This window comes from Pyrus communis, chromosome 14 (genome assembly GCF_041283825.1).
Source record: "Pyrus communis isolate YQ-2024b chromosome 14, ASM4128382v1, whole genome shotgun sequence".
NCBI classification, from domain to species: Eukaryota; Viridiplantae; Streptophyta; class Magnoliopsida; order Rosales; family Rosaceae; genus Pyrus; species Pyrus communis.
In genome coordinates this window covers 3,033,604-3,056,079 of record NC_142578.1, presented here as the reverse complement: position 1 = coordinate 3,056,079, position 22,476 = coordinate 3,033,604, and the positions used below count along the sequence as shown (strand labels likewise).

At 39.3% G+C, this 22,476-nt stretch overlaps 4 protein-coding genes, 1 non-coding gene and 1 pseudogene across 6 annotated transcripts; 2 read left to right on the top strand and 4 right to left on the bottom strand.

Moving 5' to 3' along the window:
* Window positions 1-2,605: 2,605 nt before the first annotated feature.
* On the bottom strand, window positions 2,606-5,265 carry LOC137712380 (protein PHYTOCHROME KINASE SUBSTRATE 3-like). 2 transcript variants are annotated; one of them, XM_088684129.1, is made up of 2 exons: window positions 4,126-5,265; window positions 2,606-2,742 (listed from the first exon to the last, which is right to left on the bottom strand). In XM_088684129.1, the coding sequence occupies exons 1-2, from the start codon at window positions 5,154-5,156 to the stop codon at window positions 2,733-2,735; spliced, it is 1,041 nt and encodes a 346-aa protein (XP_088540255.1). In that variant the 5' UTR covers window positions 5,157-5,265; the 3' UTR covers window positions 2,606-2,732. The 2 variants fall into 2 exon arrangements, with proteins under 2 accessions (XP_088540255.1, XP_068307571.1); XM_068451470.2 differs by lacking the exon at window positions 2,606-2,742 and having other exon boundaries at window positions 3,933-5,265.
* A 1,316-nt stretch (window positions 5,266-6,581) lies between these two features.
* On the bottom strand, window positions 6,582-10,806 carry LOC137712822 (putative methyltransferase PMT2). Its single transcript, XM_068451994.2, has 7 exons — window positions 10,368-10,806; window positions 8,853-9,486; window positions 8,424-8,634; window positions 7,980-8,268; window positions 7,465-7,854; window positions 7,179-7,256; window positions 6,582-7,073 (listed from the first exon to the last, which is right to left on the bottom strand). Exons 2-7 carry the CDS (start codon window positions 9,477-9,479, stop codon window positions 6,839-6,841), a joined length of 1,830 nt encoding a protein of 609 aa, XP_068308095.1. The 5' UTR covers window positions 9,480-9,486; window positions 10,368-10,806; the 3' UTR covers window positions 6,582-6,838.
* Window positions 10,807-13,948: 3,142 nt separating this feature from the next.
* Window positions 13,949-16,346, top strand: LOC137712381 (pentatricopeptide repeat-containing protein At4g33990). Its single transcript, XM_068451471.2, has one exon. It carries the CDS (start codon window positions 14,090-14,092, stop codon window positions 16,112-16,114), a length of 2,025 nt encoding a protein of 674 aa, XP_068307572.1. The 5' UTR covers window positions 13,949-14,089; the 3' UTR covers window positions 16,115-16,346.
* Window positions 16,333-18,762, bottom strand: LOC137712975 (uncharacterized). Its single transcript, XM_068452191.2, has 4 exons — window positions 18,453-18,762; window positions 17,303-17,968; window positions 17,096-17,194; window positions 16,333-16,848 (listed from the first exon to the last, which is right to left on the bottom strand). Exons 1-4 carry the CDS (start codon window positions 18,597-18,599, stop codon window positions 16,492-16,494), a joined length of 1,269 nt encoding a protein of 422 aa, XP_068308292.1. The 5' UTR covers window positions 18,600-18,762; the 3' UTR covers window positions 16,333-16,491.
* Window positions 18,763-19,371: 609 nt separating this feature from the next.
* LOC137712382 (pentatricopeptide repeat-containing protein At1g74600, chloroplastic pseudogene) lies at window positions 19,372-22,161 on the bottom strand (annotated as a pseudogene).
* Window positions 22,162-22,262: 101 nt separating this feature from the next.
* Window positions 22,263-22,343, top strand: TRNAL-CAG (transfer RNA leucine (anticodon CAG)). The gene has a single exon. It is a non-coding gene; the product is annotated as a tRNA-Leu (tRNA).
* The last annotated feature ends 133 nt before the right edge of the window (window positions 22,344-22,476 follow it).

Sequence of the window (22,476 nt, the reverse complement as noted above, 5' to 3'; positions counted from 1 at the left end):
GGTAGGGTTTTGGGGGGGTTTATAATCCGCTGCGGGAAACCGACGGTTAAAGTACGGACAATGAGCCACTCAGCTATTGACATGTAGTAATAAAAGATGGGTCGACGTTTGACCCGGCCCATAAAACCATATTGGGCTGGATCAAATGCTTTAAAACAATCACAGGCCCATTATTATTATTATTATTATTATATTTTTATTTTTATTTTTATTTTTATTTTTATTTTGGGTTTGGGTCAAGCATATTGTAAATATTACTCAACCATCGAAAGAAAATGTCATTGACAAAAAAAAAAAAATTAAAAAAAAAATGTCATTTGACATTCTATAAAAATCATTTTCCACTTCTATAAATATATTTTATTTTGGTTGTATGTAGTGCTACTAACATCTTATGATATGTGTGAATGACATGTTTACACCATAATATATTAAAAAATATACATATATTATAACATGAGTAAATTAACAACGGTGATAAAATTCCGCTCAAGAATTACTTAATTTAAACAAAATCAAATGTGTTTTGAAATACATAAAGAAACTGTATTGATACTTACAAAGATCCATGTGAACAAGTTGGTTATTTCATCAATAGAAGATGGGGATTTGAAATCTGACAGAAAAGCGAATATTTAATACTGTTCTAAAAGTATTTGTCTAAGTGGTCCGTCACCGTCTTGATTAATCGTCAAACGTTTGAAAATTAAGAAATGACGCCTAGACCTGACTAGACGCCTGCTTAGCCCCCTGCCTAGGTCACGACCCTCGATTAAACAGAAAATAGATAAATTTCATTTTGCATTTTTATTTTTCCAATAAATTGTAAGAAATTTGTTAAATTCTTGGATGTCACCACTCTCTCTCCATCCTGTCTTCACCCTCTTTTCTGTCGTGTCCTTTTATTCTATTGCTACCGATAAAAACTAAAAACAAAATTGTAATCAAATGGGCTCTAAAAGATGATAATTTTTTTGTTTCTCAAGTATAACCAGGGACTCAGCAATCGGTCTTCCGATCATGGACAAGTACCGGAACTTGCTGATGAACAGGAATCAATCTGGGAAGCAATGAGTTTTTATTAAAAGCATTGAACTCCACACACCACAGTTTTATCAAAGATTGTTTTTTAGCGTGACGGTGTGATCATCGTCATAGGAAGTCAAGCTGGACATAGGATGGAAGGTAAATTCTCTGCTTCCTTAGATTGTCTGCATGGAAGGTAAATTCTCTGCTAATCTACGTGTGTTGTAATTGTGCATGGAAGGTAAATTATCTGCTTCCTTAGATTGTCTGCATGCAATGGACATAGGATGTCAAGCTGGAGAAATTTTTTTCAGTGCCCGGTATTCTTGCGGATACTTCAAATAAGTTGAGGGACACGTAAAAATAATCATTTTCTTCACTTGTACTATGACATTTTGAAGTACCACTTGAATACCCGATGCTTAAAAAAATCTCTCGTCAAGCTGCAGAAGATTTCAGGAAAACAAACTTGATCAAGGCTACTAATTTTTTGATGAGGAATATCAAATATGCATCTCTTTCACCACAGGTTGTCCGTTGTTCAATCAGATCTGTTTCGTCCCAGAAAATATGTAGAGATGGAAGTTTCCTACGCTTCTTGATGGTCTCAAAACACTGAACATATATTGTTTAATTAGCTTGAGAGACTCTCTGTTTTTGTGGCTGTGCCTCCTTCCATAACAATTAGTAGATACCATCGTTTAGACCTCGTAAATCATAATATAAAATGTGAATTAGTAACATTGTGCAACGTTGTGAAAATTATTAGCTTTTTAAGTAAAGTTTATAGCACAGAACATATGTTTTTTGTGGGAGTTTTACAAATTAAATCATGACATAATAATATGCAAGAACTTCCACATCAAGCATATGAACCAAGTTTTCAGAAGCTGCAATTTTTGACATTAATTCTTTCTACTACTACTAGGAAGCTGCACCATTGAATGAATGAACAGCCAAATTTTTAAATATGGGTCCATATTTCCCTCTCAATCCCTAATGTCATTTTGCTGGTGTATCATCTAATAAATATTTATTCCTTCCTTTAAGATAAGATTGTTAGAATGTGTGGGACGTGTCAATATCACGTTTGATATCATGTCAGAATGTGAGCATTCAAATCCAAAACTTATCATGTTTGAAATGGGGTTTGAAATCAAAGTTCTTGAATCTCGATAATCCTTAAAATTATTGTATGGACAACTATCTCTCAAGCACAAGTTTAGGTTCGGTCTCAATGAAAAAATAAAATGCGCACTTGATGTAGTTCACATACCAAGAATATGAGATTGCCCCTTTCATTATGGAGTCACACATGAATTTTACCATTCAAGCTTTCTGAAATGCAGTCAATAGGATTTTTTAATATTGACAATGCGTGGATAGACAAGTAAATACTCTTAACTACTTAAATTATACACGTTATATAAGTGGAGAGACTTAAAGATCATATAACTATTTTGTAAGGCTTCAACTCCCCGATGCGAAATTCTTACTCTCGTTATCAGACAAAAATCTTGTTGATGAAGTATTTTACTTGTCAACCCTACTTTCTATTACATGAAGGGGAAATAAGAGAGCATGGGATCCACCTTTACTTGTAAGACAGTTACAGAATTGAATGTTTCCACCCAACTTGCTAATATCATATATCATGTGTTGGGCGGTTCATTATGTTGATATTCCTTAACTGCTCATCCTTCTCATCAATCATATCTAAATCACAAGAAAAGAAAGATGTGCGGTGATCAATTGAAGATACTCAACTCGTTACATGTAAGAAGTTATGTAAGATATATTTTGAAAAGCACAACAATAACAAGACGTTAGGATCACGGTGCAATAAACCAAATCAACGTGAAATAGAAATAAACTTATATGTGTAATACGGTAGATATATCTTTTCTAGATGACAAACGAGTCTTATACTCTTAGCAACCAAAAGTGTTCTAGCAAAAATAGGGTTTGCTCAAAATGGAACACATGTATTGTGAGAGCAGGGACACTCTTAATATAGTGGTTATGGTTCCTCTAAATTAAACTGCCTATTAAGTTAATAAAGAGATAAAACCAAATTACCATTGAACTTAAATGTTGTCCCACCAAGAAATGTACAATATGTCTTACTGAATTAGGGTTCCAAATAGTTAGCTAGAGTATCTTGGTTCCATGATTCTTGTCAATCAAATATAAATCACGATGAGAGTCAAATAAATTGGAGACTAACTTACTTGACTTTCAAGTAATTCGGTTCTCAAAATAATTCACAACTCAAGATGAGTCTTACAAGTTATGTTAGCTGTAAATAGCTTCGGTTACAGCTGACTCGTTGACAAGACAGAAGCTTTTTATCTAACAGTGGTAAGTTGTGATTTTTCTCTCAATCATGTGCCCATGTCGGGCTGCAAAGAAAGTTTTAGGGCAACCCCGACGAATGAGTGCTACCACTTTCTGAAGCATGACCTCCATTTGTAGGGCCATTTCGTTTCTTATTTGAGATACTGATTTGCCGACTACTTGCCAAAGCAGCTGCTGTTAAAGTCGTTTAAAAAGCAGCTTCTGTTAATAGTCGTTAAAAAAGCTCCAAAACATGAATGGCCGGCCACTCGCAAATCAAGAAAACAAGATAAACCACAACTAAAAAGGTGGGGAAATTGGTTGGAAAATGGCCCCGGGAGTGTGGAATCTCTGCTCTCAATGTTTTTGGGGTGTTTTGACTTTGAATGACCTAAGGAAATTCTAAGAAAATGTTGTTATTTTATGAGATTACCCGACCAATCAACACTAATGTTATTCCCAACTTAATCGCATGGACAGTTCACTTGGCGTGTAATTATATGTTATATTTTAGTTTGTCAAGTTTCCAACATGAGACTTCACATTCTTCAAAGGCAACAGCGAGACTGTAAATTTGACCTATTGGTAAGGTTTGATTCTTCATTCGAACGTATCGTTTTTATGGCCTATATTGAGTTCATGTAATCAACTACTAGAAATGAAATACATGAAAAAGATAAAATCAGAAAGTGATCATCTCGAACTTTGAACAATTTAAAGTTGCATTTTTAACAGTTTCAGATGGTAACTTTCCCTACTTACATTGAAGGTTCCAACCTTTGAGCAACTCCTACTGCCTTGCCAGTCGTTGTTGGAGCCGGTGTTCCACCTTTTACCACCATTTTCTCCATGCCGGTCTCACTTGAGTCATCCCTGGTGGCGGATGCCATAGGTATCCCATTCCCAGATAGGTTCTCTATCTCGAACAAATCCGAACTCGCATCACTCTCCGCATCTTCATTCGTCATTGGAGCTTTCGGAATGGCATCCCAATTTAGCATGGACAATCTCCTCTCTAAATTTATTGCTACATTGTCTCCCTTCATACTTTGGGATCCAAACACCTCCAGTGATTTTCGTGGATGAAGGTCTTTTATTTTCTTCTCTTCCAACTGTGATTTAGCCGCCAATTTCTTCGCACCGGAATTCAAATTTGCGAATGCAAAATGCTCTTCCTTGTCTGATCTTTCAAAGCTAGAGTAGCAAACCTCATCCCTTGCCTTAAATCTTGGTTGCGGCTGCTTAGCGGGATTGTGATCAATATTCCCAACATTTTGCTTCCTAAAATCTTTATTTCCGCGACCTTCATGCCTGGCATTCATCTCATGAATATAAATGGATTTCTTATCTGAACAAGATCCATTGCAGCTAAAACCCGAAAAGATATTGATCTTTCCATTTCTCTTTTTCTTCTTGCTCTGAGACGGGGTTCTCATCGAAGGTAACAAGCCGCTTTGGCTGTTCCAACTCACTTCAGAACAAGTACTCGGAGTTCCTGGCCTGCTCTTTGGTTGCTTGTGCTTCTGACCACCTCTATTTTCTTCCTTCTTCTGCCCAAGTTTGCTTGTGTCATAGTCCGCAATTCGTGGACCGTCATCTTCCAGCATCATGTTGAAATATTTCTCCGCGCCAAAGACACTGATTTCACCCTCCTCAGTCTTCGTGGCAGGAGGGGGATTCGGAGTCTGAACTGATCCTGCAAGCTTGAGTACAAAGTTACCTTCTGCTTTGTTGAGGTAAGAAGAAAACGAAGCGTCCCGGGTATGAGTCCCGATCTTGGCGTCTCCTTCCATGGCTTCTTAAGGCTTGATTCTCAGAGTATCGTTAAAATTTAACAAAGGGAGAAAGCACAAATATAGAAAAAGGAGCTTTGCTGCTTTGGAAAGACGGGGAGCTTTTGGAGGGTTGGGAGATTGACTAGACTTCCTGAGAACCAGTTTCAATTAAGTAGGCTTGTGGGAGGGTCCTACATTCTTAGAGCTTAATTGCAACCATTCCACAACCTCTTTCCCTCATCACATTAAGTGCCTTGTACTCTTCATTTTGTCACTAATTAATAAACGAGAGAAGGACTTCCATGCAACGGAGATGCTGTTCTGTTAGGCAGCATTCTAAAAATCGCTAGGTGGTAATCGGGTGGCCAAATGGGCTGCATGGAGGAAGTTTCAACTGCGAATGGGTTTTGCGTGGGATCAATTTCAACCATTGGGAAACAATTTGTTTCCTTATTTATCCTTACAAACAGTCTCACGTGCCACGCATGTGATTGAGACCTGGTTTGGTACTGAGGTGATTCTGAAAAAAGCTGCTATCAAAAAAAGCTGGGAGCTGTTTTTGTGTTTGGTAAACACTCAGCTTCAGCTTTTTTTCACAGTTTTGGGTGAAAAAAACTGTGAAAAAAAGCCAAAAACAAGAAGCTGCAAAACTCAGCTTTGAAAAACCGGCTTTTTTTCACATCTGTTTTACATAAAAGTTTACCCAACACTCTAATACTGCTTTTTTTTTTCAAAAGCACTTTTACAAAAAAGTTTACCAAACACTCTGCGGCTTTATTTCACAGCTGTTTATTCTCACAGCACAGCAGAAGCAACTTTTTTTCAAAGCACATCAATACCAAACCAGCCCTGAATTTAATGGAACTATTAATGGTGTTAATGAAAATGACCATAGCTACATATTTTGATGAGTTGAGGGATCAATGTCACGGAAATAAAGTTGAGAGACTATTGCTCCAATTGGGTTCAAGTTGAGTGACTATTGCTACAATTTCCCCCTCAGATAAAGCAATGTCGTTTCTCCAAATTGAAAAAAATTGCTTCTTCTTTCTCGCGTAAGAACCCTATCTGCCTTCTGCAACTTTACTTTACCCCTCGCCGCCGCTATCTTGCCTAATTTGTAAGTGGCAATTGCAGATCCGGTGAAGGAAAAGGCCTGCACCTTGCCAAACCGTCCATCCGCCTTGGCCTACACGCCTTCCCAGGCGCCCATTTGGGTGCCACTGAATGCACTGTCTGCTTTTCTTCACGATTATGCATTAATCAAAATGGCTGGTCACAGCCGAGCGCTCCACTAGACCGATTTTTAAAACACTGGTGTTAGGATCCCAAGTTGACTGGCCATATGAAAAAGTTAAAACGCACAATTGTGCTGTCGCAACAATATCCCGATAAATTTTAACATTATAAAAGCAGTGTTGTTTTGCTTGCAAAACCTCCAACTTTCCACACCAAAATGTACTATCACATTATGCAGCATTTAAAATTGAATTAAATCATTAATTTAATCCACTAGCAGGTCGATCTACAACTACAAGGATATATATATATATATATAAACTAAACAGTAACTCAAAGAAAATGCTGTAGAGCTGCAACACTGAAGGACCAAGAAAAAGAAAAAAATGGCTTAATTACTTAAAGAAGAGGGGTGAGAACAAGGCAATCAACAAAAAGTAGGAGACGAGCGCGTTTCTTATTCAATCTGAGGTTGTAGAGTTGTCTTCACCTGCAACCCAATATCGTTTAACCGCAAACAATACCTTTTCGGGAACAAGAGGGCCGTCTTCATGGTCCACCATTTTCGTGTTCCATCTCATTCCTCTCACAAGTTTGCTCACCTTGACTAGCACATCCATGTGATCACGAAATATCACTGCTCCCTCAGGCCGCAGAATGCGATCCATCTCCAAAAGAATGTCTTCAGCATCGCACCTGCATTGACCTTTTGTTAGTACAAAAAGAATCGAGTGCCTTTGATTGATTGGAAAGACACCATTTGCAATCGATATTAACACGAAGGATAAAAACACGGCGTACCTATCCTTGTACAAGCTGAAAACACCATTTGCGTGAATAAGTTCATATGTCCTTGGATACGTGGAGAAGGCTTCACACCTGGTGGAAGATGAAAAGATTATCAAACAGAATAGCATGTCAAGAAAACATAATTTACGAAAGCCAAGAGCAAGACTCTGGATGAATGATTGGTTTTAAGCAGCAAGACAGATGCTATTTTACATCCTAATCCTCAGGATATTTAGAGTCCAGTTTGCGAACATCATTGTCGCAGAGAACAAACAGAAAAGAAATGTTCGAGAATTACCAATCATGATAAATGCCAATCAATCCACGTTCAAATATAACTCCCAATGTGTCTTTCTCAGCTATTGTAGGCATGACATTCATAACCCACAATTTAGGAGAGTCGAGAGCAGCAGCAAAACTTCCCAGACCGGCATTCATATCCATAATGTTGCGGTACCTTCCTGTATCCATTAGCTTGTTCGTCCTCTTATAAGCATTTACGTGTTTCTTCCATGCCTTATTGTCCTCCTGGAATGTCTCAGCAGATACATCCAGGATAGAACCACTAGATATTCTGGAAGGTAAAGCATTAAGCCTCTCCGGGAATGGCTTCCATGGCCCACCAGTATCCTCATTAAAATCTGAAGTCTCGGGAAAAGGAGTTACACACAACTCCATCTTCTTGTACCTACAAAACAGAAAAAGGTTAAATGCTGCTTTGGAAATGGCAAAAAATGCTCAAATTAGACTGATAACCAACAAATGCTCAATCAAAATTGTAAAAGAGTCGGTAGATCAAATGAAGTGATATACCAAACACCATCGGCATTATTGGATTCACACATATTTGGTTGGGGATCTTGATCACGATGATACTCGGAAGTTGTTTGTTTCCTCCAGATGGCAATTTCACCCTTCTCATGCTTCTTTTCCCAGTTAAGAAGTCTCGCAACCTCTTCAATCTTCTTCTGTTCTTCTTCAAGTTCTTCTTTGGGGCGCTGCCACGCTACATAATTATTCCTCCAGTTAATAGGAGGACCCGAAAGCACCCAGTAACCACCAGGTCTTAGAACCCGATCAACTTCCATCATGTACATTCCATCTGCAGTAGAAGTCCACGTAAGATTTCATGTTATAAATGATATCCTTACCTAAAATTATAATAAAAGCTCGCCTTTTCGCACAAAGAAAACAGGGAATGAAAATCACTAAAATTTCATAAAAAAACAATATCAGTGACTAATTTATGAGCATCACCATTTTCACCCCACGGAATCAGGCAACGAGAGCAGTGAGCCATGTCAAAGGCCCTAGAAGGGTAAGGCAGCTTTATAGTTCCGAGAACGCCAATAACTGCTGGAACACCTCTTTCCAGAGCAAATTGAACTTGTGCTTCATGAGAGTCTCTTGGTGCGAATGACATTGCGATAACATTCTTTTTAAACAGGTAGGCACCCCAGCTGGCAACCTGAAGTATGAACCAACGTGGGGGACAAATCAAATAGAAAAAAAAGTAAGTTGCATAGGCTAAATATAAATACTAAGACAATCTGCAACGAAAGCTCTGTGTTTGAGAATTGGGTTGTAAGTTCCAACGAGGGACGAGTACGGATGTATTTGAGAATAGCAGTATTAACAGCCAAGACATTTAAAGGGGTGGAAAATGAAAAAAGAAATTGAAATTACCCCGCATCCAGTGTCCAATGCAGTTCTAACCATCCCATTGTCCATTGGGATGACACCTGCAAGTTCATTGATATATGCATCTGCTCCATGAGGAAACTGTGTTCCACCACCTGGAAACCTAAACACATTGCCCTCATACTGAATCCAGTTCTGAACAGCCTTCTCAACTGTCAGGCTCTTATAGGGAGCATTGGCATAAGGTACATAGTCACGGCTTTGGGGCCATCGAAATGGAGTCACATATCCCTTGGGTGCCGGAATAAGGCAATGTAGCTTCTCTTCTTCAGGCGGACAATGTCTTTCCCTGTAATTCATATTTTCTCGGGGGAAAGTCATTGCTCGCATTTGATCTTGACAGGGAGTGTAATCAATATAGCGATTGCCGCATGATTTGAACTCTTTGACAACTCCTTCAGAACCGTCAGTCCCAGAATGATGGGTTACAAGACTGGATAGAATGCTGCAGTCCGTATGACTGGTAATATCCATGGCTATGCTATCTCCCTTCCCAAAACCACTTCGCTGCCACACACCCAATATGTAAAAGAAACAACACAGGCCAGCTACAACGACAATTGACATGGAGCTTCGACTTCTGTTATCTCCTGAGTTCCCTTTTGTCGCCATGATGTGCCTGAATGATTTTTGTAATTCCCCAAACCAATTAGGACATTTTCCAAATAAATGAAAAGAAATATAGGGCTGATAAAAAAAATGGAGAAAGTATGTTCCATATTCTATCCAAACTCCACAACTACTCGACTACCTTGATGAGTTGAGGTACACTTATGTTGTAGACTGTGATCCCCACCGAGTCCTTTTCCCATACAATTTGAATTACTCATAAAAAGAAAGTCCAATTCTTAGCATAAATTTCAAGATTCGAATTAAACAAATATACCGAGACAATGACAAGGAAACCCATCAATACAAAAGCCAGCCAACGATGAACAATGGCCACTAAAATAGCATGCATTACGAATTTCAAGAGCATACTGCGAAAAACAAATCAAACTAGTTCAAATTTTTCGAAAATTTTATTCTCAAAACCGAGAAGTGGCGTTCTATGATTCATAGAGCGGACCTCACTTAGTGTGATTAGGCTTGGTTGTTGTTTTCGAAAAATTCATTCTTTGGAACCTCGAAACCAACCTCTCGGCAAAGACTAGCACAACTCCGAAGCTCAACTCGACGCAAACCAAATTACACATTGATCGAAACACAAATCATTGAATCATATATCGCATCGAATTGCAATTCCAAATTTCAGTTCCCCATTTCCGTTTTCTTCTTAGTCACAGACTCACAGTCTCATAAACTCGAAATTAACCAACAATTTATCAATTACAGAAACTCCAAAAATCAAGAACAAAGCACACCACAACAAAACGAGATTCAAACAAACTAATAAAATTATCAATTAAATCCCATAAAATAAAATAATCAGAGAAAAATGCAGCATGCATAAATAAACCCAAAATTCATATCGAAATCAAAAGAATCGAGGGCTCTTACGGATCTCAGGGAGCCTAAAGCACGAATCTTTTTCGGCTTCAATCAAATCGAACGCAGGTTTCACCTCCCGCAAGCCGTAACCCACGACACAGACGGAGACATCGAGAAAAAAAGACGACAACTTTATGCGACAAAATGCGGCAGAAATCGTGGGTAGTGGCTAAAATTCTGACACGAATGTGATCTCGGAGGCCGCACGAGCGGCTCTGCCTTTGTTCTTCTCCCGTTGTTTAACTGGAAAGACAAGTACGATGAGGCCGATGATGCCTTTGTTCTTCTGTGTGTTTGCACACACTGTTCCAATTCTGGTTTTTTTTTTTTTTTCTCTTTGTGTCGACGGACACTGTTTACTTTAAGATCGCATGTTTTTAAGGCATCAGGGGATAGATGATGCTTTCGCCCAATCAGATCCCGCCATTTTAGTTCCCAATCGGTTGGGAGTTGAGACCCGTGGCACCAAGAAAACATATGGAAAATTTTCATTGTGAACGGAATACGAGCAGTACATTACGTGTTTTTATTTAAGCGGTGAAAAATTTTATTTTTTAAGTTATTAACTTTTTAACATATATATCACACTATTTATATAATGATACATATTGTACTATCCTGTGTTTCCGTCACACTGAAAAATCTCTCGAAAACCTGAGGCGTTGTCTTGGGGCAACGTCGTCTTGGTTAAATATAGCACAGAGAATTGGACCAAAGATGATAGCTTTGCTTTGCCATGGCAAATTTGAAAAGGTACCATATGAGTAGGTAAATTTGGCGAAACTCTTGGGTCTAGCAAGAGAATCACGTCGTATGTTCATCCAGACACGACTCTTTGTATTGAGATGAAAGAAAGTTTTGTGTTGTGATCCTAGTATAAATGTGTTTAGTTTAGTAGTGTGTGCGTCCGTACGAATGAAGTTATCCTTTTAGAGAACACAAAATTTTCTCGTAAATTTTAATTCAAACTCATACGAATAAAAGGTAAAACAAGTCTAAGCCTATATAGAGTACTAGTTTTACCAACACATTATAACATTTAGGCTTTCTTTTTCTTTCTATTAGAGCAAGTCCACTGGGGACATTTGGGCCGGCACCCAGCCAATCCCATCTAGCCCAGTAGATTAGGACAGCACCTAGCCCAAGTCGATTTCCAGGCTAGCCCAAAATGTGCTGAGCTCTGGGAAGGCCCATCTAACGTCATGCTGACGCCAGCGTGACGTCATAGGGCATTTTAATTTTTTTTTTTTTGTGCCAGGTGCGTGGGAAACACCTGCGTCCCGACAAGAAAACGTGGGGTGGCTCGCATGCGCAGGCGCACTAACAGCTCTAATGGGGAGGCCATGTGTTTGGTTCTGGCCGTTGGGTTTCCAACAACTAGTTTTCTGGACAGTTGGATTTCCAACGGTAAAAAAAATTTGAATTTGAAATCCAACAGCTAGTGATGTGGCTCGATCTAGAGCGTCCGATCCAAAGATCAACAGTCCATGTTTTTCCCCACAAAAAATTTAAAAAAAAAGCACAACGGTTAGAATTATGACCATTGGCCACGTGTCAACATATAGGCTGTTGGATTTGAATATTTTTCAAATCCAGCGGTCCAGACTAATTAACTAAATTAATAAAAAATTATTAAAAATTGTTAAAAAAATACAGAAAAAAGTAATTATTTTAATTTTTTTTTTTGTTTTCTATAAATATCTAACCATCATCCTCATCCTTACACCACATTTCAATATTTTCAACACTTTCTACCAAAGCTTTCAAATACTTTTTGTGTGAAAAAAAAGGTTATGTGGAAGCTCATCGAAGATATTACGTTGTGTGAATGTTGGGTTCATACTACTCATGACCCAATTACGGGTAATGAGATGAAGTTGTGAGAAATGTGGACTAGAATTATGGAAGTGTTTTGCGCTATACATGGAAAAGACGCCAGAAGTAGTCAAGGTCTTCAAGGGTGTTGGAAAAAGCTCAACACATCCTTTACTTGTTGGAAAAACGCTATCTCGATTGCTTCTGGTAATTTGCGTAGTGGGATAAGTTTAGCTGATCAGGTGACAATATTTTAATTTATTTATATGTATTCCACCCGCATCAATATTTTAATTTATTTATTTGTGTTACACCCGTATTTTAATATTGTCTTATCCCACATTTTATAGACACTACAAGCACAAGCATTCTACAATTCGAAGAACCACAACAAATCATTCAACAAATGAGAATGTTGGGAAATTGTCAAAAATTGTCCCAGATACAAAATTGTGCCAACATGTCCAGAAGTTGTCATGCACGACGTCCCTCTACACAATTCGCCAGAACTAGACATAGCTGCACAGGAAGAAGACACATTTGAAGAAGCGTCGGAATGGATGCCTGACGAAGTGCCGGAGACCCAAGCAACTCATCGGTCCCTAAGGCCTCAAGGTAAAAAGGCGGCAAAGAAAAAATAGAGTTCTTCCAAAAATAACTACACAAAATATATGGACGAACTTGCTCGCCAATGTGAACTGAATGTGGCACGAGAAGCGGCTAGAGATGAGGAAAATGATGTGACTATGGTAGCAATATTAGCAGCTACTAAGTGACACGATGTGGCGTCTGAGAGACAAAGAGAAATATTGAATCGAGAAAACGAGATGATTAGAGAAGCACTTAATCGAGAAAACAAGATGCTTAGAGAAGAAAGGATGGCTCAAGCAGATCGTGACACTATGAACAAGCCTCTAGTTGGACTGTCTCCGAATTCAAAATATTTTTGGACATCAGAAAAAAAAAGAAAAGACGTGGTGCGAATGAGGCGTGCAAGAGACGCATAAACAAGTCGAGGGGGTTCTAGCTACATAGATCCTAGCAACGAAGATCCTAGCACCACATATCCTAGCTCCACTGACTTAGTATAATTTCATATTTATTTGTTGTACTTTATTTAATTTCATCTTTATATTTAGTACTTTATGTAATTTATAGTACTTTATTTAAACACACCGAAATAAACTTAAAAAAACATACAAAATAAAATTACATAAACTCACCAAATAAACTTAACAAAATACACTAAATAAAATCCTATCCGAAATTAAAACTAAATTTAAATAAAATTTATTATTTATAAACAAAAAAATTAATAAATAGGCTGGGTGCCAACACATTTTGTAGGCGTGCAGAAGCGTTTGTGCAATTTACTGTTCATGGAGCCTATTACTGTTCACTGAGTGGATTACATGGGCTAAGTGCCAACGCATTTTTTTTAAAGATGGACTTGCTCTTAAGATTTAGAAATATAACGACTCAACTCGAGGTATTCTCGATCATTTTTACTAACGCACTAAAGACATTGAGGCTTCTTTTATTAAGATTTAGAAATATAAGGACTCGGCTTAAGGCATCCTCAAACATTTCTCGACCCCTCACAAATAGTGCTCGAACCTCACTCGAGAACGCTCAAATATTTCTCGACTAATTAAAATTCTTAAAGTTCAAATAATTCAGCTAATGGTTTTTTTTTTTACTTTTTTCACATGATTATGAAATAAACTACGTTGAATTTAAACTCGAGTTGAGGAAGACGAACACAAAAACGAACTTACCTAATTCACATCTGCAATTGAGGTAAAATGTCGTTAACTAGTCTAAAGATTTGTGTAGTTTCCAAAATTTATCCTTTCCCATGTTTTCAAGACAAAAACCTATGAACAAACAAAGAAACCGGCACTCTGATTCGATTGATGAGCGCTTCATTCCCCCGCCAAAGACAGCGACTTTTCCATCTTCTCCACCAAAGCCCCGCCGTCTTCTCCTCCCAAAACCTCCTTCAAATCCAGGCCCAGCTCACCACCACCGGCCTCCTCCACTCAGACCCCTCATGCCTTCTCTCACTCCTCAACCTCTCTCTCTCAACCCCTTCAACTCTCCACCACGCCACAGCCTTATTCACCCACGCACAAACACCCAATGCCGCCGCATGGCCCGTCATGGTCCGCCGGCTCAGCTTAGACGCCGACCCTTCTCGGGTTTTCGCTTTATTCAAAGAAATGCAGAGGCTAAAACGTAATGACCCAGTTTGTGATCCTTATGTGTTTGCTTCTTTGATCAAGGGTTGTAGCAAATTATCCGCTTTTCGGGAAGGGAAGTCTGTGCATTGCCAAGCTGTTAGGATCGGTTTGGATTGTAATGTGAATTTGTTGAACAGTTTAGTTAGTTTTTATTCGTGTTCGAAGAGTTTGGTGGGATGTGCTTGCATTGTGTTTGATAGAATTCCTCAGAAGACTGTTGTGACAGTAAATTGTATGCTTTCTGGTTTTGTGAAGAACAGCTTGTTTGGTGCGGCGTTGGATTTGTTTAACCGAGTTTTGAGTTGCGATTTTGGTTTGGGATTGAAGCCGAATTATGTTACTTTGGTTGTTTTGATTTCAGGGTGTGTGGATTTTGATGAGTTTAATGTGGGAAGGGCACTTCATTCATACTGTTATAAGGCGGGTTTGGATTTGGTAAACGAGGTTTGTAATGTGCTTATTGATTTGTATTCGAAGTTTGTGCATATAGATGAAGCTGGAAGGATGTTCGATGAGATGCCTGAGAGGGATTTGGTTTCATGGAATACCATGATTGCAGGATATGCTGGAGTTGGTGATTGTAGAAGAGCTTTCTTTTTGTTTAGAGAAATGAGAGCTGGGGACGTTGGATTCGATAGAGTATCGCTGATAAGTTTGATTTTGGCTGCTTGTAATAGTAGAGAGCTTGGTATGGTGAAGATGATTCATGGGTATATGACAGCTAATGGAACAAAAATAACTGTAGCTATTCGGACAGCACTGATTAACTTGTACTCCAAATGTGGACTAATAGCGTATGCTAAAAAAGTTTTGGATGAAGCACCGGATGACAACATTGCATTGTGGAACTCTATGATCCATGGATATGTCGAATGCGGTCATAATCAAGAGGCATTGGGGCTCTTCAGTCAGATGCAGTCTAAAAAGCTAGAGCCAGATGAAACAACAATGGTAGGGTTAATCTTAGCTTGCCGGAACTCAGGGGATTTGTCTAACGGAGTCGACATTCATTCTTACGTAGAGAGTAGTAATCGTCATCAAGGGAGTATTGTTCTGCACAATGCTCTTATAGACATGTATGCAAAATGCGGGAGCATGACCCAAGCTAAAGTTGTGTTTGATAATATGCCACGGAAAGATGTAGTTTCGTGGACTTCAATTATAGTTGGTCATGCCATCAACAGTGAAGGAAAGGAAGCGATTCTTGCTTTCCAGAGAATGTGTGCTGAGAAAGTTGAACCAAACTCTGTTACATTCATCAGTGTTCTGTCAGCATGCGATCACGCTGGTTTGGTTGATGAAGGTCTGAACTTGTATAACGCAATGTGCAAATCTTACCATATCAAGCCCACAATTGAGCACTGCGGATGCATGATTGATATGTACGCACGAGCAGGAAGGCTAGAGGAGGCCTACAAGTTTGTGAAGAGTATGCCTGTAGAACCAAATGCAGTTGTTTGGAGGATGTTGATTAATGCTTGTAGAGTTCATGGCGATTTTGATAGGGGATTATATTTGGTTAGTGGATTCACAGAACTGAAAACACTGCATCGTGGTGCCGAAGATCATGTAACTTCTTCCAACATTCTTGCTGGTGCAGGAAGGTGGGATGATGTTCTAAATGAAAGAAGCTTGATGGCAACGAGGAAAGTGACGAAAATCTCAGGTAAAAGCTCCATTTCATATTTAACAGAGTGAACGGTTATTGAGCAGCTACAGTTTACAGCAGGGTAGACTTTGATTCCTCCTCTCATATCGGTACCTTCAACGGATCACATGAAAATCCAAGTTTTGGGACCATGTTTGAGTATAAGGGAATTCAACACAGCTCATGTCTCCACCTTTGAGTTTCAGTTTCAGTTGTATGAGTGCATAAACGATTCTGGATCCGTTAAAACAAAGTGCGAATAACAAAATTTAGTTAAAACGATCTTCATACCATTAAATCCTGAAAATGATACACCGAATCTTCTTCATTTTTTGCTCTAAGACATGTTCAAAGATTACAAGCAATGAAAATGGAACTTGTATATTTCATTCATCTTTTGTTCTTTTGCTCCTTCCAAAAATTTCCCTTAATGGAAATCCAGAAAGCATTCTCCATCATCATCGAGCGTACCCCCACTTACAGGCATACCTTGCGAAAACTTCCCATTTGAAGCTGTTTCTAATTGATTATCCACCATAAGATGTTTTAATTCATCGCTGACGTGCTGCACCCTCCCGGTAATCTCCAAGCACAAGCCTTTTGTTAGGGTCTTGTTTGACTTCCTGCCTTGAACAGGCTTCTTACCAGGGCCTGGATCCACAAATACTGGTTGTACCTTAAGAGAAGGGTTTGGTCTGATGCGGTTCACTTCCTTTTCATCTCGGGGCCTCAATATTCTGCTTTCTGATTCTACTTCAGAAGCTTCGTCTTCATTTACAAGGACCTGCAGAACATGAAATATTAGACGGGAACAATGCACGTTTAGGAATATGCGGGGTCAAAGCTGCAAAAGCAACATGGAAGAATAGATATTCTCATGACAAATTTAACCGCTGGAGCTAGAAAGGAGTTAAGAAAAATCAGCATGAACAAGTCATTGCGAATAGTGTCCAGAAGCAATACTCGCGAAAAAAGTTTTACAACAACATATCGTACTTGTACAATCACGCAATCAGCGAAGTTATAATTACCTTGCGACCAACCAAGTCAAAAGATACAACTACTTTACTTCGTTTGATCCGCTCAGCTTCTGCAATCTCCTCCTGCTTCTTTGTCAGAAGTTCCTTTTCCTGGAAGTAATAAAAAGAGGTTTAGGGATGAAACGAGTGAATTTAACATACAAACATACACAAATTTTGTTTATTTAAATTTTGCAAAAAGAGATAGAAATTATGAACCTCCTTTGACAACCAACTATTCCCCTCAATTTCATAGTAGTCACTTTGGTCATCAATAACTGTAGTTCGTGCTGCAGAGTCTCGGTCATACTCAACGAGTCTCTTTGCATAAGCTTCTGCTACTGCTTCAGCATCTGATGTGGGAGTGAAACTTTCCTCCAAACCAGCATAAGTGCTGCCTTCCTTCAGCACAAGAGCTCCACAAAAATTGCAAGGCCCCTCGCCCTCTTGCTCACAGACTATCTTCCCACACGATAAACAATTGCTCACAAGTCTGTGGCGACGGGCTTGGCATGAGCATGGCTTCCCCTGGTTGAATACAACTGATCCTTTGGAAACCTCTGCAAGTGAAACAACTTTCCCAGCTTTCTTCTTCTTAGAGTTGCCTTGGTTCGTGTTACTTGTGGGTTTTGACTCGCTGGTCTTAGCTGGAACCTGCTTTACTTGATTGCTGGAAGTTGTTTGATCACCGGGGTCTCTAGCCACTTTCGGAGTTTTCAACGGTTTCTTTGATCCACTTGCAGAACCTTCATTTGAGGGTGGTTTAACATAGGCATGCAAACTTGAGGTTGGAACAACCCCGGTGCTGCTGCAAAGATCTGAGCGACCTCGTTTCTGTAGATATTCCTCAATCACAGATTTGCCCACCTCCTGCCCAATGATGTTCTATATGGAAAAACATCCAATCTCAAATACCAACATACAAACATGTACACCAGACGCGGTTCTACAAGTAAACGAACTACACAAACAATCATCTCATTCTTCGGTTCAGTGACAGTGCAAGATTTCATAGATGAAAGATATACACTAGCATTCGTCTCGAGTCCAGTCCAAAACAAGAACCCCATAAGACAAAGGGAAATACTCAATTGTTCCAGTTCCGGTCCAAATTGTTTGCCAAATTTTAAATGTATTCCAGCAAAACACCAGAAATTGCTAATTTGAATTTCCCAAAACAACAACGGAAGCTTTCTCATCCGAACCCAATTGGTGAATCACAATCCCAAATTGCAATCAAGAACTGGGTTAAAAAAAATAAAAACCAACAAATCCAATAGCAATATAAACATCATCTCTAATTTTTACACACACAAATTCTAAGAATTCGCACAAAGTTATTGGAGAGAAAGTAAGAAATTGGGCTTACGTCGAGGTACTCCTTGGCGTCCTGAGGATCGGCGAGCTCACAGTAGGAGACCAAACCCGATATCATATCCTTATCCAAACCCCCGGTTTCCATCTTCCGGCATAGATCCACCAACGCCTTCTCCAGCCATTCTCCCGCCGCCCCCATTTTTTTTTCTCTCTCTCTCTCTCTCTCTAAAAGTTTCAAGCTTTCTCCCTGCTTCAACGATCGGAGACGAAAACACTGGTTTTTGGGTCTGGCAGCGAATGGGATTTTATACGCTGGGCGAAGGAAATTTAAAATTACAAAAGAATTTAAAAATAAAAGAAATTGAAGTGACAGATATTTTATTTTTTAGAATTTGTAAATATTTTTTATTTGATTAACTTAAAAGAATAATGAAATTGAATACGAAATTTATTATTTTTAAACTCTCAATCATAGAAATTGAGAAATGATACTTATTTACATGGAATTTGAACTTAGGATTTGGAGATCTCAAATTCCAAGTTTTTTTTCCACGTGGAAATTCTAAATTCCTATGTTTATGAATCCAAACAAGAAAATTAGTGCCTTTCAATTTATAAATTCTGACTTTTACCAAAATTTCTTGTTTATTTTCTTCATCCAAACATAGCAGTGATGATGCAGTGCGCTCATTCATTTGGCACGAGCATTTTCCCTCTTGGGTCCCACTATATAAGTTGACGTGGCGGGATCACAGTTGTTTCTCGACCAAGCGGAACTTAAAACTCCCGCTGCAGGGGGTTAAACCCCAGTTACTTCTTCTTCACGTCTCCAACTCTCCGCAATTGTAACCCTGATTTCCCCAATTTAGGGAAATTTTAGCTGCAGAAACCATTACAATGCATCCCCTGCGTTCAACCATCTACATTTGTAATGCTTGGTCTCCAATTAGTTGGCTTTTCGAACCAGCCTCTGATCTGTTTAATCCCAAATTTAAACGCGCCTCGGCATGTTTCTTCAAATCTATGTGCAGAGTGTCCAATGTGAGACTGTATTTTGCTATACAGAACCATCGAAACCATGGAATAAGAAACCAAGTATGAAACAAAAAGAGTTCACACAAAGCTCAAACCAGGCTCCTTCCTCATATCAGGACTTCTAATCTTCAGGACTTCATCCCACTGGCCTACATCTGCATACATGTTTGAAATGGAGATATATGCGCCGGGATCCATTGATGGCTCCAACTCCATAATCATCTTTTTAGCAACTAGCTTTCCAAGCTCCATATCGCCATGAACTATACAAGCAGCTTGCAGTGTTCCCCATATTAAAGCATCGGGTTTAATAGGCATATTTTCAATGAATGTTGCAGCCTCGTTCAGTCTGCCCGATCGACTAAGAAGATCAACCAGACAGGCATAGTGACGGTCACCAGGCTTTAGTCCAAAGTCTTTAACCATTGAATTAAAGTAGAAATAAGCTTCTTCAACCAATCCGTTATGGCTACAGGCAGATAAAAGTGCAACAAAAGTCACTGAATCAGGCCTGATTCCTTGTTCCCTGAAAAGCTCGTATGCTCTTAAAGCCTCTGCGCCTTTCCCGTGTTGAGCACAGCTCACAATCATAGCTGTCCAACAAACTAAATCTGGCTTCTCAATTTGATCAAATGCTTTGAGCCAATCTTCAATGCTTCCACATTTTGAGTACATTGTCACTAGTGAACTGCCAACAGAAACATGTGAATTGAAGCCAACTTTCGCGATGTGAGCATGCAGTTGAGTCCCGATACTTAGTCCATTCAAAAGTGCAATGGCCCCAAGAATGGATGAGATTGTGTAGGAATCAATAGTCAAACCCGACATCAAAATATCATGGAATAGCAGAAGCACCTCTTCGACATACCCATTTTGGGCATACCCTGAAACCAAGGAGGAGCATGCAACATCATCCTTTTGGGGAAGCATATCAAACACCCTCCTCGCCAATTCTAGAGCACCGCATTTTGAGTACATGGTCACAATTGCCCCACCAAGTACATCTTGTTCAACTCCTCTGCGAAGAGCATGACAATGAATTTCCATACCAGTCCGTAGGGAACACAAAGCAGAACATGCAGTTAGAATTGCTGTTAAAGTCATCTGGTCGGGTACAATTTCTTCTAATGGTATCTCTCTATATAGCTGAAGGGCTTGATCTGCAAAGCCATGTTCGACAAAACCGGTAATCATCGAGGCCCATGAAACATTGTCTTTGTCGGAAATTTGCTGAAAAACTTTGTAAGATTCCTCTAGACTATCACACTTCGAGTACATTGTGAAAAGAGAACTACCAACAGAGACATTAAATACCAACCCACTCTTAAGAATGTAGCTGTGGATCTATCTCCCTAGATTTAAACAGTCTACAATGCTCAAGACGCTGGAAGTACAAAACTTATCGGGTCTCACGCTTTCCTGTAACATTCGCCGGAACAATTCAATTGCCCTTCCAGAATTATGATTCTGGGCAAAAGAAGTTATTATTGCTGCCCATGTGCCGAGATCCTTTATATTTTCCATCCTCTGAACACCATCTCCGATAGATCAACTGCTCCTATTTTTGAATGTGTTAATTAACGCTGACCCCACAACTGAAGCTGAATACAATCCAGATTTCAAAATCAACGAGTGAATTTGGGTTGCCTCTTCAGTCATGGATGGTTTAGCACATGCAGTAAGTACACTCGTAACAGTGTACTTATTCATTTGCTCTCCGATTTTTCTCATTTCTCTGAAAAATTTGATGGCAGAAATAGAATCGTCCTTATGCACAAAACCAGAAATGATGGCGGTCCAAGAAACCACATTACGAGTTGGCATACGTGAGAATTCCTTGACAGCTTCATTCATTTCTCCACATTTGGCATATAAATCTACAATAGTAGTCCCAACAAAGACATCTTTTGCACCGCGTTTAATCACCAACCCTTGAACTTCCTTCCCAACTTCAATTTCTTCAAGTGCAGCACAAGCGGTTAAAACACTAGAAAATGTAAAACTATTTGGCAAGAGGAACCCACGACACATTTTCCAAAAAAGATGCAATGCAACCCTGTTTTCTCCATTTCTCACACTCCCCAGAGATAATAGCATTCCAAGTCACAACATTCTGACATGAAACATCATGAAAAACCCTCAAAGCATCTTCAAAGCTGCAATTTTTCGCAAACAAGTCTATCATTCCAGACTGAACATAACCATTCGAAAAGAACCCATTTTTCATTGCAAGCGAATAGACCTGCTTCCCAAAAATAGGAGCTTGCAAGGCAATGCAAGCCGAAAGAACACTCCCAAAGGCAAACTCATCGGGCCCAAAACCCGAAGCATGCATCCTACAAAACATTTCCCATGCCTTCTCAAATAACGAAATGTGGTTATAACCGGAAATCATGATATTCCATGAAAAAACATTTCGGTCAGCAATTAAATCAAACAGCTTGAGTGCATCTACCATGGCAGCAGACTTACAATACAAATCGAGCAATGAATTTGCGAGCGAGATATCGGATTGAAGTAAACCGGTTGTGATCAAATGGGTGTGGAAGATTTTAGTGACTTTAGCAGTACACTGTCCTGGGAATTCGGTCGTTTTCGATGGGGAAAAAAGATGAGTGTTTCGCTACGGCAACCGAAGATAGAAACTTGAGAGTTGAGAGTGAGATTCTGAAGGGGAGTTTTTGATTGAGGAGAGAATTCATTTGGGTTCGTGAAGAGGAAAGGGAGAGCAGAGTCACAGACCTTCCGAAGGAAGGCGGGAATGTGTCAAACTGTAATAAACTAGCAACATTTTAAATTCAATGCTAGCGTCTATACAAAGCAAGGGGTCAAGATGGCCGAGTTGGTCTAAGGCGCCAGTTTCAGGTACTGGTCCGAAAGGGCATGGGTTCGAATCCCATTCTTGACAATTTATTTTTCTTGTTTTTTTAATTTTCCATTTTTGCTGCTACTTTTTTGTACAATCGGATATTTAGATTCGGAGTCTCGAGTGCAAATAATTTTGAGTCTTTTAACAGTCGATATTTAGAGGAGAAGAATTT